The following is a 16,900-nucleotide window of genomic DNA, read 5'->3' on the forward strand; positions in this document are numbered from 1 at the left end:
AATTATAAACCTTTGACTTTGGAATTCTAACTGATTTAAACAAAACTTTCGGAATTCTATTTGATTTAAACAATATTATAAAGATAACATTACAGTTATAAAAGCATAAAGCATACATACATAAAGCATACATACATTTATTTATACATTTATTGTTCGAATTCAAATTAATTTTAATGCAACTAAATGATCAACACAATTTCTGATATGGAAGATCAGCTAAAGCTACAACCACAGAGCATACTTATTTGATGATAAATAATTTTAAATGGCTAGGGTTCCTGCAACCTTAACCTGGATTGCCCAAAGTTAAGTCAGAGTGGAGTGAGAAGAGAGAAAGAATATTGCCGTCAATACGGACTTATCAAGTATCAATTCATATATAATACAGAATGTAAATACAAATACTCACTTTGTATTAATTTGTAATACAATTACACTGCTACGACCAAGTTGTAGTAAACTATGGTCTCCTTACAATTTGTAGAAGAAATACAAATAAATCTTTGGTAGTGAGACATGAAGAACATGAAGAGAAAATCAGAGAAATTTTTCGATGCCCTTACAATGAAATGCATAGCTGTATTTATAGATTCAGACTTCAAATTTTTCTTCAAATAAATTTGATGCTTTTTCTTTTGAGCTGTCATTTGTCTGGTGCTTTGATGAGTCACATGTCCATCACCTGTCATGCTTTTTTCTTTTGTCGGCCAGTATTGTTTGAATACTTGGCTGAGTCATTTGTCGGTTTGTGCTTTGTGTCACTGTCATGTCGGCCAGTGCTGTTACATGCTGAGTCATTTGTCGGTTTGTGCTTTGTGTCACTGTCATGTCAGCCAGTGCTGTTAAATGCATAGCTGAGTCATTTGTCGGTTGTGCTTTGTCTTTGTCAGCTTTATTGAGTCAAGTCTTTGTCAGTCACATTTCCACTTGAGTAAAGAAGTCATCATTTTCATCAGAGAGATCAATTGGTGATGCTGTAGAACTTCTTGTCTCTTTTAACTCTTCCAATAATTTTCCATATTCTTCTTCTGAAGTACATGCAGCCATTTGAGACATTATTTGTTGTTTCTTTGCCAAAAAGGTTTCGTGTTTGGTTATAGTGGATATGCCTAGATTGGCAGTATTGCAATATTCAGGATGTTTTAGAAAGAATTGGTCTATGGCTTTTGAGCCACAAGCTTGTAAATCAGTCTTGATCCACCATTTGATTTTATATTTTCTGATAAGGACTGATATTTGGAAATTGTCAGTAGACTGGTCTTTTATTTGGTATTCTATCATAAGGATCCATGGTATATGAAAATAATGGCAATAAATTAGCCATTTGGGAGAACAATTAATAGTATCTGGTAATTGGTTTTTCTCAAAAGAATTGGTCTTGTGCAATTTGGATTTGGTCTGGAATAATATCTTTGCTTATACCAAATTTGTTCCACCATTGATGGAACCAATATGGTATAGGATACATAAAATTGTCAGAAAAGAAGAAAAAGAAAGAGACAGATAATTGGTCATTTTGCTTCAGAAATGTTCTTTCCCAAGCATTTTGGTAATCATAATAATTATATTTAACAATTTGTCTCATTTGTCCATTGGTCAAAGTAATTTTTTTGTCTTATGGGGCTCTTGTCCCCAATTTGAGATTGTCCATATTTTTAATATACGTACCTTGCAATACCTCAGCTTGTTAGGAAATTTTGGATCAAAATTATTGTGAATAAGAATGGAGTTTGTGTTGATGAGGATGGCTTCATAATATTGCTGAGATTTGTGGAAATTGTCTGGAATATAATAATGGGTTTTGGAAAAAATGGATTCACAAAACTGGTAGACATTTAAATTGGGATTTTGGGCCCAATATTCAGGTTCTATTGTAAGTACATAGTCTTCAATGGGTTTGTATTTATATTCTGATTGGGCCGATTCTTGTAAAGTTATTGGGCTTGGAGTAGATGGGCCTGTAACAGCTTGCTTAAAGGTGGATGGTGTTACTGGTTCTATTAATCTTGTGGGGGATTGTAATGGACTGAATTTGTTAAGGGAAGTAAAGTTGGGCCTTGGTGATCTGGGTCTTGGGTAACTTGGTTGCACAACCAGAGCACTTGATATCGGATTCATTGGTCTCTGCATAATGCTTGCAGTACTAGTAAAAATTGGTTAATTTAGTCATATTTCTAAAAATAATTAAAATGATATGAAGAAATTATTTTAATATTTTTAATTTTTGAAAAATTAAAATTAAGTTTTTTTTTTTTAATTTACAAAATTTAAAAGTGTATAATTATAAACTAAATTATATATTTTTTGCTTCGGTATTATTTAAAATGTAATTTCTAAATTTAATTATTTTATTTTCATATAATTTTGTATGATATTTTTAATTTATATTTTTTAATTATATTTTTATTATATTAGAAAATTTGTATTTGAAATCTAAATAATATTTTATTGTATTTTATAATTAGTATACTATTAATTAATAAATTAATTTTAATAGTTGATATAATATGGAATTAGTAGATGATTTAAATGATTGACTATTGGTTAACCAAAACTCACACTTCGAGAACTTGGCATATAATCCATGCTCTCTCAGTGTCTGCAGAACTATCCTTAGATGCTGGGCATGCTCCTCTGCATCTCTGGAATACACTAAGATATCATCGATGAAGACAATAACAAAGTGATCCAAATACTCGCTGAAAACTCTGTTCATGAGATCCATGAATGCTGCAGGGGCATTAGTTAACCTGAACGGCATTACTAGGAACTCATAATGCCCATATCTGGTCCTGAAAGCTATCTTTGGCACATCTGCTTCTTTGACTCGCAACTGGTGATACTCGGACCTCAGATCTATTTTCGAAAAACAACCCGCTCCAGCTAGCTGGTCAAATAGATCATCGATCCTAGGCAGGGGATACTTGTTCTTGGTAGTGACCTTGTTCAACTGCCTATAGTCGATACAAAGTCGGAGGGATCCATCCTTCTTTCTGATAAACAGTACTGGAGCACCCCAAGGTGAGGTACTAGGGAGGATGAAACCCTTATCTACCAATTCTTGCAGCTGCTCTTTCAGCTCTTTTAACTCTGCTGGCGCCATCTTGTAGGGAGGAATAGAGATAGGTCTGGTACTAGGCAGCAATTCTATTTCAAACTCTATCTCCCTATCAGGTGGTAGTCCTGGAAGCTCATCTGGGAAAACGTCTGGAAAGTCTCGGACTACAGGTACTGAGGCTGGCTCTCTAACCGATCTATCTAGCTCTCTCACATGAGCTAGAAACCCCTGACAACCCCTTCTAAGCAAACGACGAGCCTGAAGGGCTGAGATCAAACCTCTAGGTGTTCCCCTCCTGTCTCCTCTGAAGACACACTCTGACCCATCCTGATCTCAGAGACTAACTATCTTGTCTCTACAGTCAAAAGTAGCACCATATGTAGATAGCCAATCCATCCCTAGAATGACATCAAAATCTGTCAAATCTAGAACCACTAGATCAGCTGGAAGACATCTACCCTCGATGAACACTGGACTGAAACGACAGACTGACTTTGTCACTGATGGGTCACACTTGGGTCCACTGACCCAGAGAGGACACTCTAACTCAGAAATGATCAGACCCAATCTGTCCACGGCTCTCGAAGCAATAAAAGAGTGAGAAGCACCGGGGTCCATCAAAGCATACACATCAGAACACCCAATGCTGAGATTACCTGACACCACTGTATTAGATGTGTTAGCCTCCTCCTGTGTCATCATGAAGATCCGTGCTGGGGCTACCGAACCTTCACCTCGGGAACCTGCTGCTGAAGAAGAGGCTGACCCTCTCCCTCCACCTCTGCCACTGCTCTGAGGTATGGCTGGAGCTGCTGGCTGTGCCACACTGCCTGAACTCATCTGCTGGGATGGTGCCATAAAGGTCATCTGAGGACATTCCCGAGCAAAATGTCCCTCCTGCCCACACTTATAGCAGGCTGTAGATCCCAACCGACAAGCTCCCTTGTGTGGTCTCCCACATCTCACACAAACTTAACTGCCTGTGCCAAAGCTTGAGCCACTACCCATTCCCAGACCAGATTTGATCTTGCTCCAGAACTTGCCTTTCTTAGCTTTAAACTTTTCTCCTTTCCTGCTGCCAGAAACTGCTGCACTGGGGGTCTTAGAACCTGAAGACGGTGCCACCTGCTGCTTTACTGTTCCTTGAATAATGGCACTCGCCTCCATCTTCCTGGCGACATCCACTATAGAGTGGAAACTCTCCTTCTCTGCTGGAAGAATTAAGGAGGAATACCTAGGATGAAGTCTCATAGTATATCTCCTTGCCTTCTTCTGGTCAGTGTCATAAGCCTGACCCACATACTATAGCAGATCCAGGAACTTGTCTGTGTATTCATCAACACTCATCTCTTCCGTCTGTCTCAGCTGCTCAAATTCTATTACTTTCATTTCCCTAGAACTGTCAGGAAAAGCCCACCCAGCAAACTCATTGGCGAACTCTTCCCATGACATGCTGTCCAACCTGGGATCCACATAACTCCTAAACCACTATCGAGCTTTCTTGCATTTGAGTGTGAACCCCGCCATCTCAATGGCTCTACTATCATCAGCTCCTAACTCATCGGTTATCATCTTAACCGTTCTGAGGTACTCGAATGGATCATCTCCCGTATTGAATTTGGGAGCATCCAACTTCAGATACTCTGTCATTTTCACTCTACTTCCCTTAGCTGAGCTAGGTTGAGGTGCTTAGACAACAGGGGCTACTGGTTCTGATTTTGGTGGTGGAGGTACTGTATCTCTGGAATCCGGATGTGCTGAACTGGGATGAAATGGTGTGGGTGGATACATGGGATATGGTGGGTAAAATGGAGGATAAGGCATATAAGGCATGTAAGTGGGATATGGGGTAAAACTAGAGTAATCCGACGTACCTCCCATCGGATACCCCGGGCCCTGTGGAAAGGGTGGATAACCAAATCTCGAGGCCTGAGCGCCTCCCTGAGACTCTCCCATACCCTCTTCCGACCTGTCCCTTCCCATGCTTTCATCAACATCCATAGCCTCCCTAGCTTCATCTGACCTCCCTCCTCTATTTGTTCCTCTTCTGCTCTCGTCAAAAGACCTTCTAAAGTCCCTTGACGTACCTTCCCTGCTAGATCTTTGAGACACTGCCCTTGGCAAAGTAGGAGGATGAGCATCTGAACCCTCATTCACTGGTGGGACTCCAGTCAATCGTGCAGATCGACGAGTTCCTCGCATCTTAACTTTCTGGAAAACAACACATCATAGCACACATTAGCATGTAAACATCACATAACAATAATGCACATGCATAAATCATGGCATTTCACATCAGCATATAGACAGGACTCAACATCCTATCCTAGTGGACATGCTTTCCTATTGTGCTTGCCCTACTATAACTTCTATGACCTCTGTGAGCCCGACCCTCTCTATAGGTCCGACCATATGAACCTAGGGCTCTGATACCAATCTGTAACGACCCGAAAATCGGACCGCCACCGGCGCTAGGATCCAGGTCGACTTAAGGCTGCCGGGACCCGTAGCAAGCCTGTCATACTCTCTGAGTACCTGTATAAATCCCATACATGATCAAACATTTCTGTAAAAATTAAAACTTTACTCTGAACCAAGGCTCAACCTGTGCATGCACTATCTCTGTACTACAGAACCCCTTACTAGAGCTTGCTCTAGACAGGTTAAACTCATACATGTTAAGCCTGGTTTTCACATACTCATAAAAACATTTACATAAAACAAACCATGTATACAGAAGGGATTCACAATACAGATGGGTCAAGCACAATACTATACAACTCTATACAAATCTAGTACATCTCTTTACAAGATTACATGTCCACACTATGCTAGTACAAAACTTTAAACTCTTCTTGAACCCTGCTGAACTTCCCCTGACCACTGATCCTGCAAAACTAGGATTAAGGAGAGGGATGAGCTACTATAGCCCAGTGAGTAGAACCAATAAAATCATGTTAATAAACATGCTCACATGAAATGCATCACATCACAAGTAAATCACATCATCTCAGACGGACTGATTCAAAAATCCCTCAATTGTGCCCGGCCCGCGAAGGAGCTCCTTAGGACTTTATTACGCACCCTAGGGTGCCTGTGCTCGGCCCTCTTAGGGCTCCTCAGGACTTTACTACGAGGGCTAATGAATCCACTATGTCCGATCCGTACAAGCACTGAATAATGCAATTCATCATATTCGTGTATTCTAATGCACTTAACCTATCATACATCATGATGCATGAAACATGCTCAAAGCATTTGATTTCTCATGATAAAAGATTAAGTTTAGTTCCACTCACCTCTGGCTGACTCTGAACTGACTCTGAACTGACTCTGAATACTCTAAAGCAGTGCTCACTGCTGCTCTCTTCGGTTCCTTTAGTCCGTTCCTACACAGGTGGACTCAAATGAGGGACCAAACTAGCTCATAAACAACTCTAGAAAACTTCCCAAAACCTCCCTAAAACATCCTAAAACAATCTCATAAAACATGCAAAAGAAGGCTGGACATGGCACTTTCGGCGGCAGGTTTGGCGGCCGAAAGCCCCTTCCAGAGATGAAACTCAAGCACTTTCGGCGGCCGAACTTTCACCTTCGGCAGCCGAACCCACTTTCGGGGGCAAGGTTTGGGGGCTGAAAGGCACTCCAGAGCTGAAAGTCCAAAACCTTCGGCGGCACCTTCGACGGCCGAAACCCCCCTCCAGAGCCGAAAGTCCAAACTTTCAGGGGCGGGTTTAGGCAGCCGAAGCCACCTCCTTAGCATGTTCGGCGGCCGAACCCTCTTTCGGCGGCCGAAACTGGATTTGCCAGTAAGGCAGAACCCTGCTCCAACTCATGCATAACTCCCCCAAACTTCACACAACATGCAACCCAACATTCCACAACCTGCATATACTCAAGTATAGGCACAATGGGGTCCAAAACTAACTTAAAACCCCAACAAACAACACAACTCATCACATAAACATGCTTTGACCAAAAATCAACCAAAACCTCAACTTAACCTATTCATGCATTTCTACCCATAAAACACCATAAAACCTTCATAAATCATGAAAAGAAGTTCAGGATCTACACTTACCTCTTACAAACAAGAAGATAAACGATCCCAACATGGAGATATGAAGAAACTCTCCCTCAAAGTCTCCACAACTTCAAAACTTTGGATTTTCGCTCAAAAGCTTCAAAACAACTTAAAACTCATCAAACCTTTGCAAGATTTGAAGAAAACATGAAAATCACCCAAGAAAGATCATGGTCTCACCTTGGTCTGTGAAAATGGAAGAAATCTTATCCATTTCACCGACCTAAGGCCTTTTATAGGTGGCTGGCCAGACTACCTTCGGCGGCCAAATGTGAAGCCAAAAGCCATGCATGTTCGGCGGCCGAACATCACCTTCGGCGGCCGAACCTGGCTTTTCTTCCTTGGTGCTTTTCTTTCAAAAACTCATTTCCTTTACACTTAAAACATTAAAACTCATGAAAAACATTTAGTAAAACATGCTTCTTACCCTTCTAGAGGATTCCGACATCCGAGATTCCACCGGACTATAGGAATTCCGATGCCAGACTCTAGCCGGGTATTACACTAGCTACCCAAACGCATGGTGATATTGCTAGATTATGCAATTTCCTAGGTTTTTACACCAAGGGTTCTTGTGTTTGAATAATTCCAGCAATTACGGACTAAAAACTATCCAAACTAACAAATTATTACCTTGCAATCAAGATTCAATGGGCCCTATTGATCTAAAATAACAAAACAGCAATAGAATTCAGCATCAAATTGCATAAATATTGATAAATAAAAGATTAACATAACATGTTCAGATCTCCCAATCCATAAACAACCAAAGTTTCACCTTATTCTTCAACTAGAAAAAAGGGTTTCAGCCACTCATGGCTGAAACTAATACAAAAATAAAAGAAAGAAAGCAAAAAGGAAGAGAGAAGGGCTGGCGCAAGGGGTGCGCAACTGCTGTAGTGGTGCCGAGAATGTGTTTTGATCAAGGATGCCAAGATTCCAAGATGCTTCTTCTGCTGGTTTGCTGGTCCTTTTATAGGTTAGAGTGGCTGCCCTAGGGTTTCTGATAGAGCATAACTTAGTCCAATTTATATTAATATTATTGATGAATATTTACATGATTTTTGCTTAATTTAGTGCTTTTAATATTATTTTGCAGAAAATGGTGTAAAAGGGCAATTTGGAGAAAATCCCCCTAAAACTACCTTATTTGGAGCAAAAGAGAGCAGGCCGGCCAAGTTGGATTCAAGACAAGCTAAATGAGGAAAATATTTTGAAATTTAAATCTTCAAGCAACTTGGCACTTGGTCAAACTCATAAAGGTATATGAGCTACTAAGGACACTTGATCCACTTCATCATGGGCCAAGCTCATGGACCCGCACATTCACGCGCACTTGGATAGCCCATTCTTGCAATCAAGGACCAAGCACTTCACGTGGACCAAGCTCATGCACATGGACCTGCCAACGCACATGGGACACTCACGCTTCAATACTCTTCCGCACATGGACTTCACCGTTTGCACGCACGTGGACCGAAATTGGGAGCTAGGGCACGCACTCCTCTCATCCTATTTAAGCACTCTTAAGCAGCCGACCAGGCAGAAGATCAATCACCTCAATTCGGCAATTTCCGCAAGGCAGAATCCAAGATTTCAACTCCATCGGTTCCTTTCTTTTTTCCTTTTATTTTTCTATTTTTAATTCAGGCATGAGTGGCTGATTTCTTTTAATCTAGTTGGATATTGGTTGAAGCTTTAGTTGTTTAATGGGTTGTGAGACTTGATCAAATATTGTTTAACTTTTGGGTGTTCAATATTGACAGAACGGTTGTCGAAGCCGGTCAAAATAAATAACCTGTTTAACTACCAACAATATTAAAATTGCAGACAGTGGTAAGAGGATCGTATCCACAGGGAATTGATACTCGTTTACCTTCCTTGAATAGACCAAATTAAAGAGAGCAGAAAAGAAAAGAAAGTGCAAGTGCATGTAAAGTAAAAATGGGGGTATTGAGATTGATTTGATTAAGCTAATGAAAAGAGTAATTAAAAAGTAAGCAGAAAGTAAATTGAGGGTAAAACAATGATGGTAAAAGCTCTAGTTGAAGATTTAGATCCACTTTAGTTGATGGGATTGATCATTGACTCAAAAGTTCCTTTGTTGATTCAATAAATTGGCCATGGAGATTGAAGAAGCTTCTCACATCCATAGTCTCTCTTTTAGATTAAATTAATTAGGGAAAGTCCACCAATCAATTACTAATTAACAATTGCCAAAGAACGTCTTTGAGCCTTAGGCCTTTTGCAAAAGTCAATCGCATAAAGTAATGGAGAGAACCAATTCTAGTCACCCACATGCATGGAGACAACACTAGATCATGCAATTTCCTTGGTTGTGCACCAAGTGTTCTTATGTTTAAACGATTCAAGCAAATACGGACTTAAAATCATTCAAAACAACAATATATCACTTTGCAACAAAAATCAATGGAGATCTTAAATAACAAAGCAATAATATCCTTAAGCATGAAATCACAAGAATACTGAATAACAAAAGGTAAAACAATGAATGTCCAAGTCTCTCAATCCACAATACAACTAAAGCTTCACTTGATCTTCAACTAGAATGAAAGGTTTCAGCCACTCATGGCTGAAACAAAAACCATAAAGAAAGGTAGAAGAAGAAAAGAAGAAGCCGAAGGTGGTGGAGGCGCGGCCTTGCTTGATCCGGATGGAGAAGGAGAAGATGAGTCTGAAAGTGTCCAAATTCGTGGCTGCCAAAGAGAGTACCTTTTTATAGAGTTTTGATGCTGCCTAGGTCTTCCTTATTAGTGTAGAGGCTGCCCAAGTTGCTGCCCAAACTCAACTTGCTGCCCAAGTTGTTGCAGAAGAGGAAAGAATCGTAGTGCATGCACTTCAGAAGGCAGGTGCGCGCAGATGGCTTTCAGAATAGGAAAGGAGCGTACCTTGTGTCTGAAAAGGAAGGAAGAGCGATCCAAGGATGCCAATAGAGGAAGAAAAGTCGTGGCTTGCTCTGCAGGAGAGAGGCATGCGCGCGGATAGCACTGAAAGGGAAGGAGGCGCGCAGATCAGGCTTTGCAGAAGAGGTAGGCGCGCGGACAGCACTGTATAGGAAATATTTGCTGTCCAAACTTCCTATTTAGATGGATCCTCTATTGAATTATGAATCTGGACTGTATGAAGGCCAAGTGCATAGAGATCTCCTTCCTGAATAGGGAGTGGCGCGCAGATTGTGTTGCAAGAGGCAAGTGGTGCGCAGTCATTGAATGCAGAAGGGAAAGTGGATCTGCCAAGTCTTTCCTTTTTAGGTGGAGCCTTCGTTTGAATTTTAAACGTTGAACGCAGAAGAGGCAAGTGTGCCTTCATGAGATCTCGCTGCCTAAATTGGAAGATATGACTGCTGCAGTATGTGCACATCTTTGAATAAGGAAAGAAATATCTGCGATTTGAATTTTAAATAATCCTCTGACTGAGCTTTCCTTATTTGCTTTTGCCTTTGCACTTTCCTCATTTGAAGACTTTCCTTTTCTGAAAACTTGCCTTATTTGAAGACTTTCCTTTCTTGGCACACGTTCTAAACAAGGCAGGAAGGATTCTGCAGTTCGAATTTCGGACAGTTTGCTGGCTGCGCTCTTTGACTCTTTCCTTGTTTGGCACTTTCCATATATGAAACTTTCCTTATTTGGAACTTTCCATATATGAAAACTTTCCTTTTCTGGAACTTTCCATATTTGGCACTTTTTGGCAGTTTTAACCACATTTTCTCCAGAATGTCTTTTCACACCTAGTTTCTGTAGAACATGAACAAAACAACCAAATTAGGCAGAAACTGTGCAAATAAACATCATTAAGATCATGGTAATATGGCCTAAAATGCGCTCTGTCAAATACCCCCACACCTAACCCTTTGCTTGTCCTCAAGCAAACAAACACAGTTGAACAAACTCTCTTCACTTAAATCCTTTATGTCTACTTAAGCTCTTACTCTAGACCCCTATTTTGAATCATTGCAATAAAGAATGTATGCATCAAGGTTACTTACCTCTTTCCTTGTTTCCCTTTACTTACCATGGTTAGGATTGGTTTTCCTCAAGAGAGAGATCATACATGCATTAGTTCTTGTTCATTCAAAGACTTAATCTAGCTTTCAGAGTGACTTGCCCTTACCTTGAAGTACTTAATTCAGCCTTTTTGCACTTTAAACTTGCTTGGAAAAGTCACCAACCTTTTGACGTGAAGGTACATATTGGTGATACCCACCCCCAGTTACTCAGTTGGTAACCTGTCCAAGTGGCTACTAGCTCTGTTCATAGTCTGTTGACCATTGGAACAGTTTTCACATTGTGCTTATGAAGTCTAGGCCTTTTCTGAATTTCTTTTCTCAATGATTTGGGCAAATCAACACCAATTGCTAACAAGTCACATTAAGTTCGTTCACACAATTTCAATTTATTCTCATCAGTTGAGGGTCATCAGTATGTTTTTCACCATGGCAAGCTCAAGGATTCAATTCAAAAGCAATTCCCAAACATGAATACATCTTATTGCAATTGATTCAACCTAGGTTTAAAGAGTCATCACATCAATGGGGTCATGGAGAGAAAGTTCATTCAACATAGTTTGTCAGTTTGAGTAAAGCAAATCAAGAAGAAGATTGTGGATGTGTGTGTTATTGAAAGCAAGAAAAACGAAAAATTAAAAAAACTGAAAGCAAGCTAACGCCAACTGAAAGGAATAACTGAAAGCAAAAAAAAACGCAAACTGAAAAACTGAAAGCAAAGACGCAAAAATCTAAAGCAAAAATTAAAATGCAAAAACAAAAATTAAAATGCCGTACCCCCACACCTAAATCATACATTGTCCTCAATGTAATAGAAACATAAAAGAACAAAGAAACTGAGTACTTCCCTTTGGTGTGGTTGGCATGGTGCGATGAGCCTATTCAGAGTGAGTGACGATCTAGTGGAATTTCTTCCACTAGTTGTACTTTGAATCCTTCGTAGTAAGGCTTCAGGCGATGGCCATTCACCTTGAACTGCTTTCCTGTATCTATACTGCGAATGTCTACTGCTCCATGAGGGTAAGTGTACTCAACAATGAATGGTCCAATCCACCTAGATCGTAGCTTCCCTGGAAACAGTTTCAAACGAGAATCAAAAAGTAAGACTTTATCACCAACCTCGAAGTGCTTCCTTGAAATTCGGTTGTCATGGGAGGCCTTGATCTTGGTTTTGTAGTCCCACGAAGTGTCATATGCATCTCTTCTTATCTCTTCTAGCTCTTGCAGTTGCAACTTGCGATGGTGTCCAACTTCTTTTAGATCCATGTTGCAATTCTTGACAGCCCAGTAGGCTTTGTGCTCTATTTCAACTGGAAGGTGACATGCTTTTCCATAGACCAGTCTATAAGGAGACATACCTATGGGTGTTTTGTAGGCTGTTCTGTATGCCCACAAGGCGTCTTCCAGTTTTGTACTCCAATCTTTTCTGCTAGGTGACACGGTTTTTTCTAGAATGGCTTTGATCTCTCTGTTGGACACTTCAGCTTGTCCATTAGTCTGCGGATGATATGCGGTGGATGTTCTGTGCACCACATTGTGCTTCTTGAGAAGATTTGCAATGACCTTGTTGCAAAAGTGGGTGCCTCTGTCACTGATGATTGCCTTGGGAACTCCATGCCTAGCAAAAATGTTAGTTTTTACAAAATCAACTACTGCCCTTGCATCATCTGTCTTAGTTGCTTTGGCCTCCACCCATTTGGACACATAGTCCACTGCAAGAATGATGTAAGTGTATCCAAAAGAAGGTGGGAAGGGGCCCATGAAATCTATGCCCCATACATCAAATACCTCACAAACCATGATGGGGTTTTGTGGCATTTGGCTTTTGTTGCCAAGATTTCCTGTTTGTTGGCATCTACCACATGTCCTGCAAAACAGATTAGCATCTCGAAAAAGAGTAGGCCAAAAGAATCCACATTCAAGTATTTTATGAGCTGTTTTTCGTGGTCCGAAATGGCCACCACAACTGTATGAGTGACAGAATGTGAGTACTGAAGCGATTTCTTGATCTGGAATGCATCTCCTTATCATCTGATCAGAACAATGTCTCCACAGGTATGGTTCATCCCAAACATAGTACTTTGCATCATTCTTTATTTTGTCTCTTGTGTGCTTGGGCATGTCAGAAGGTAGATTACCTGTAGCAAGGTAGTTTACAATATCTGCGTACCATGGTTCATCATCCTGGGTGTGGTGGACCTGCTCATAGAGGTCATTCTCACTCTCTTCAGACTTCAGAATTTGTTGTGAAGGGGATTCTGTTTGTTCATGAACCATTTGCGCTGGAGCTGGAGGCAGAAGATGTTGCGGAAGTGGCTCAGGAGGCGCCGATTGAGGCATTGAGGAGTTCGGCGGCCTAAGGATGCCTTTCTGCGGAAGCTGAAAGGTCTTCTGCGATTGGTCCTGCAGTCCTTTCTGGAGTGGTGCGATTTCCACCTGTTCTTCCTGCAGTGGTTTGCAGCTCAGCTCTTGAATGCTGCAGACGGTTTCTGTCAATTCTGACTCTTCATTTTTCAGATCAGATTCCCTGCAAAAGTCACGGTTTAGCACATCAGCATGATTCTCATTAAAAATCTGTTGACTCAAACAATCAATCATGTCTAAACCATAAACAGGGGAAAAATCGTGGGGAAATTTCATTGCATCATAGACATTAAATTTGATTACTTCCCCTTCAAATTCCATGGTCAAGGTACCATCGTGCACATCTATTTTGGTTCTGGCAGTGCTCAAGAAAGGACGTCCAAGAAGGATGTCTGAAGATGTGCTGCAGCGGTCTTCCTTAGTGTCAATCACGTAAAAGTCTGCTGGGAAGACAAGCTCATCTACTTGCACTAGAACATCTTCGAGCACACCTTTTGGGTATACCACGGATCTGTCAGCTAGTTGAATTACAACTCTAGTTTCCTTCAGTGCACCTGCATTCAGAGAATTGTAAATGGACAGGGGCATAACATTTATCGATGCACCTAGATCACACATAGCCTTTCTAATCCCAACATTTCCTATCTTACAAGAGATTGCAAACATGCCCTTGTCCTTACACTTGGATGGAAGTTCTCTTTTAATGACAGCTGTCACAACTTCACCTACACTTACCTTTTCCCTCTCTGCCAGCTTCCTTCTGTTGGTACATAGTTCTTTCAAAAATTTCGCGTACCTGGGAATCTGCTTCACAGCATCTAGCAGAGGTATGTTGATCTGCACCTTCCTGAAGGTGTCAAGGATCTCCCTTTCCTCTTTTTCTTTCTGTGCTTTCTCAAATCTCTTCGGAAAAGGGGGAGGGATCTGAAAACGTACCTGGGGGTCATCCTTTTGCGCAGAAGGTGCTTCAGTTTGCGCAGGAGGATGGCTAGCTGGCTCAGGTGGATGTTGCGCAGGGGTGGTTTCAGCCGAAACCTCTGATTCTTGCGCAGGAATGGTTTCTGGCTCATCTGTCTTGGCATGTTGGAGCTCCTTCCCACTTCTCAGTGTTATAGCATTCACATTCTCTCTAGGATTGTCTTCTGTTTGAGAAGGTAACTTACCTTGAATGCCAGATCTGTTCATTGCGGAGGCCAATTCCCCGATCTGCAGTTACAGCACTTGTATCGTCTTTGTCAACTCACCAATGGCATGGTCTGAATTTGCAGGTGCTGGTTGGACTTGATTCCTGGGGCTGATCTGATTGTTTGTCCTGGCGTAGCTGAAATTGGGGTGGTCTCTCCAACCTGGGTTATATGTGTTAGAATAAGGATCACGTCTTACCTGATTGTTGTACCCTCCAATTGCATTAACGTGCTGGTCCTCTTCTTGAAGTGTGGGACATTGATCAGTTGGGTGTCCCACATAGGCACATAAACCACATGGTCGAAGTTGCTGAGGCTGTTGGACTTGATGAACTTGTTGAGCTTGGCTAAGGAGAAGCTTTTCCACAAGACAAGTTAGCTTTGAAACTTGAGAATCAGAATTACTTACCTCATGGATCCCTCTTTGCATCTGCTTTTCCTCCCCATATTGCCTAGATGAGGCTGCAAGAGTGGAGATCAGCTCCCTCATCTCTCCAGGTGTCTTGTCCTTGATGGATCCCCTACAGGCTACATCGATGTATCTCCTTTCTGATGACAACAATCCTCCGTAGAAAAATTGTATAAGGGACCTGTCTGTCATATCATGTTGTGGACAACCTGTACAAAGCCTTTCAAACCTTTCCCAATAGTCATATAAATCTTCAGCAGGTTTCTGTCTTATGCTAGTTATTTCTCTTATTATGCCAATTGATTTAGATGTTGGGAAGTATTTGTTCAAAAAAGTTTGAACCATTTCTTCCCAAGAATTAATAGATCCAGGTGGCAAATAGAATAACCAATCTCTAGCAAGGTCCTCAAGAGAGAAAGGAAAAGCTATTAATCTAACATGTTCTTCAGTAATTCCTTGAGGTCTCATGGATGAACAAATAATGGAGAATTCCTTCAAGTGCTTGTGTGGGTTTTCATTTTCTAACCCTCTAAATTTTGGGAGAATATGAATCAAACCTGTTTTGAGCTCAAAAGGAACGGTCAGAGGTGGATAGTTGATGCACAGAGGTGCTTGATCACCTGTTGGGGCTGCCCATTCTCCCATGGTTCTTATTCTTGGCTCTGGGGCCCTTACGGCTGGATTTCCTTGAGGTATTTCCTCACGGACAGCATGTTCAGCATCTACAGCAGGTGGTGCCACGTTTTCAGCCATTTCAGATGGTTCAGGATGCGTTGGAGTGGTTTCAGAAGGCTGATCTGCGATTTCAAGGTGTCTTTGCGCAGATCCGGATTGCGCAGTCCTCAAATGTGTACCTGTTTGCTTACCTAATCTCCTGATTGTGCGCTCAATTTCTGGATCGTAAGGTAGAATTTCCTCGCGTCCAGATCTGGTCATAAAAGAAAGAAAATAAACAAGTTAGACAATTCCCCGGCAACGGCGCCAATTTTGACAGAACGGTTGTCGAAGCCGGTCAAAATAAATAACCTGTTTAACTACCAACAATATTAAAATTGCAGACAGTGGTAAGAGGATCGTATCCACAGGGAATTGATACTCGTTTACCTTCCTTGAATAGACCAAATTAAAGAGAGCAGAAAAGAAAAGAAAGTGCAAGTGCATGTAAAGTAAAAATGGGGGTATTGAGATTGATTTGATTAAGCTAATGAAAAGAGTAATTAAAAAGTAAGCAGAAAGTAAATTGAGGGTAAAACAATGATGGTAAAAGCTCTAGTTGAAGATTTAGATCCACTTTAGTTGATGGGATTGATCATTGACTCAAAAGTTCCTTTGTTGATTCAATAAATTGGCCATGGAGATTGAAGAAGCTTCTCACATCCATAGTCTCTCTTTTAGATTAAATTAATTAGGGAAAGTCCACCAATCAATTACTAATTAACAATTGCCAAAGAACGTCTTTGAGCATTAGGCCTTTTGCAAAAGTCAATCGCATAAAGTAATGGAGAGAACCAATTCTAGTCACCCACATGCATAGAGACAACACTAGATCATGCAATTTCCTTGGTTGTGCACCAAGTGTTCTTATGTTTAAACGATTCAAGCAAATACGGACTTAAAATCATTCAAAACAACAATATATCACTTTGCAACAAAAATCAATGGAGATCTTAAATAACAAAGCAATAATATCCTTAAGCATGAAATCACAAGAATACTGAATAACAAAAGGTAAAACAATGAATGTCCAAGTCTCTCAATCCACAATACAACTAAA

The 16,900-nt window shown here is 40.8% G+C and overlaps 1 protein-coding gene across 1 annotated transcript; it reads right to left on the minus strand.

The window, feature by feature from the left end:
• Nucleotides 1-12,617: 12,617 nt before the first annotated feature.
• LOC122723083 (fibrous sheath CABYR-binding protein-like) lies at nt 12,618-15,879 on the minus strand. The gene is made up of 5 exons (XM_043953838.1): nt 15,747-15,879; nt 15,127-15,266; nt 14,470-14,739; nt 13,308-13,743; nt 12,618-12,787 (listed from the first exon to the last, which is right to left on the minus strand). The coding sequence occupies exons 1-5, from the start codon at nt 15,877-15,879 to the stop codon at nt 12,618-12,620; spliced, it is 1,149 nt and encodes a 382-aa protein (XP_043809773.1).
• Nucleotides 15,880-16,900: the final 1,021 nt, after the last annotated feature.

Source organism: Manihot esculenta, chromosome 2 (genome assembly GCF_001659605.2).
Source record: "Manihot esculenta cultivar AM560-2 chromosome 2, M.esculenta_v8, whole genome shotgun sequence".
Classification (NCBI taxonomy): Eukaryota; Viridiplantae; Streptophyta; class Magnoliopsida; order Malpighiales; family Euphorbiaceae; genus Manihot; species Manihot esculenta.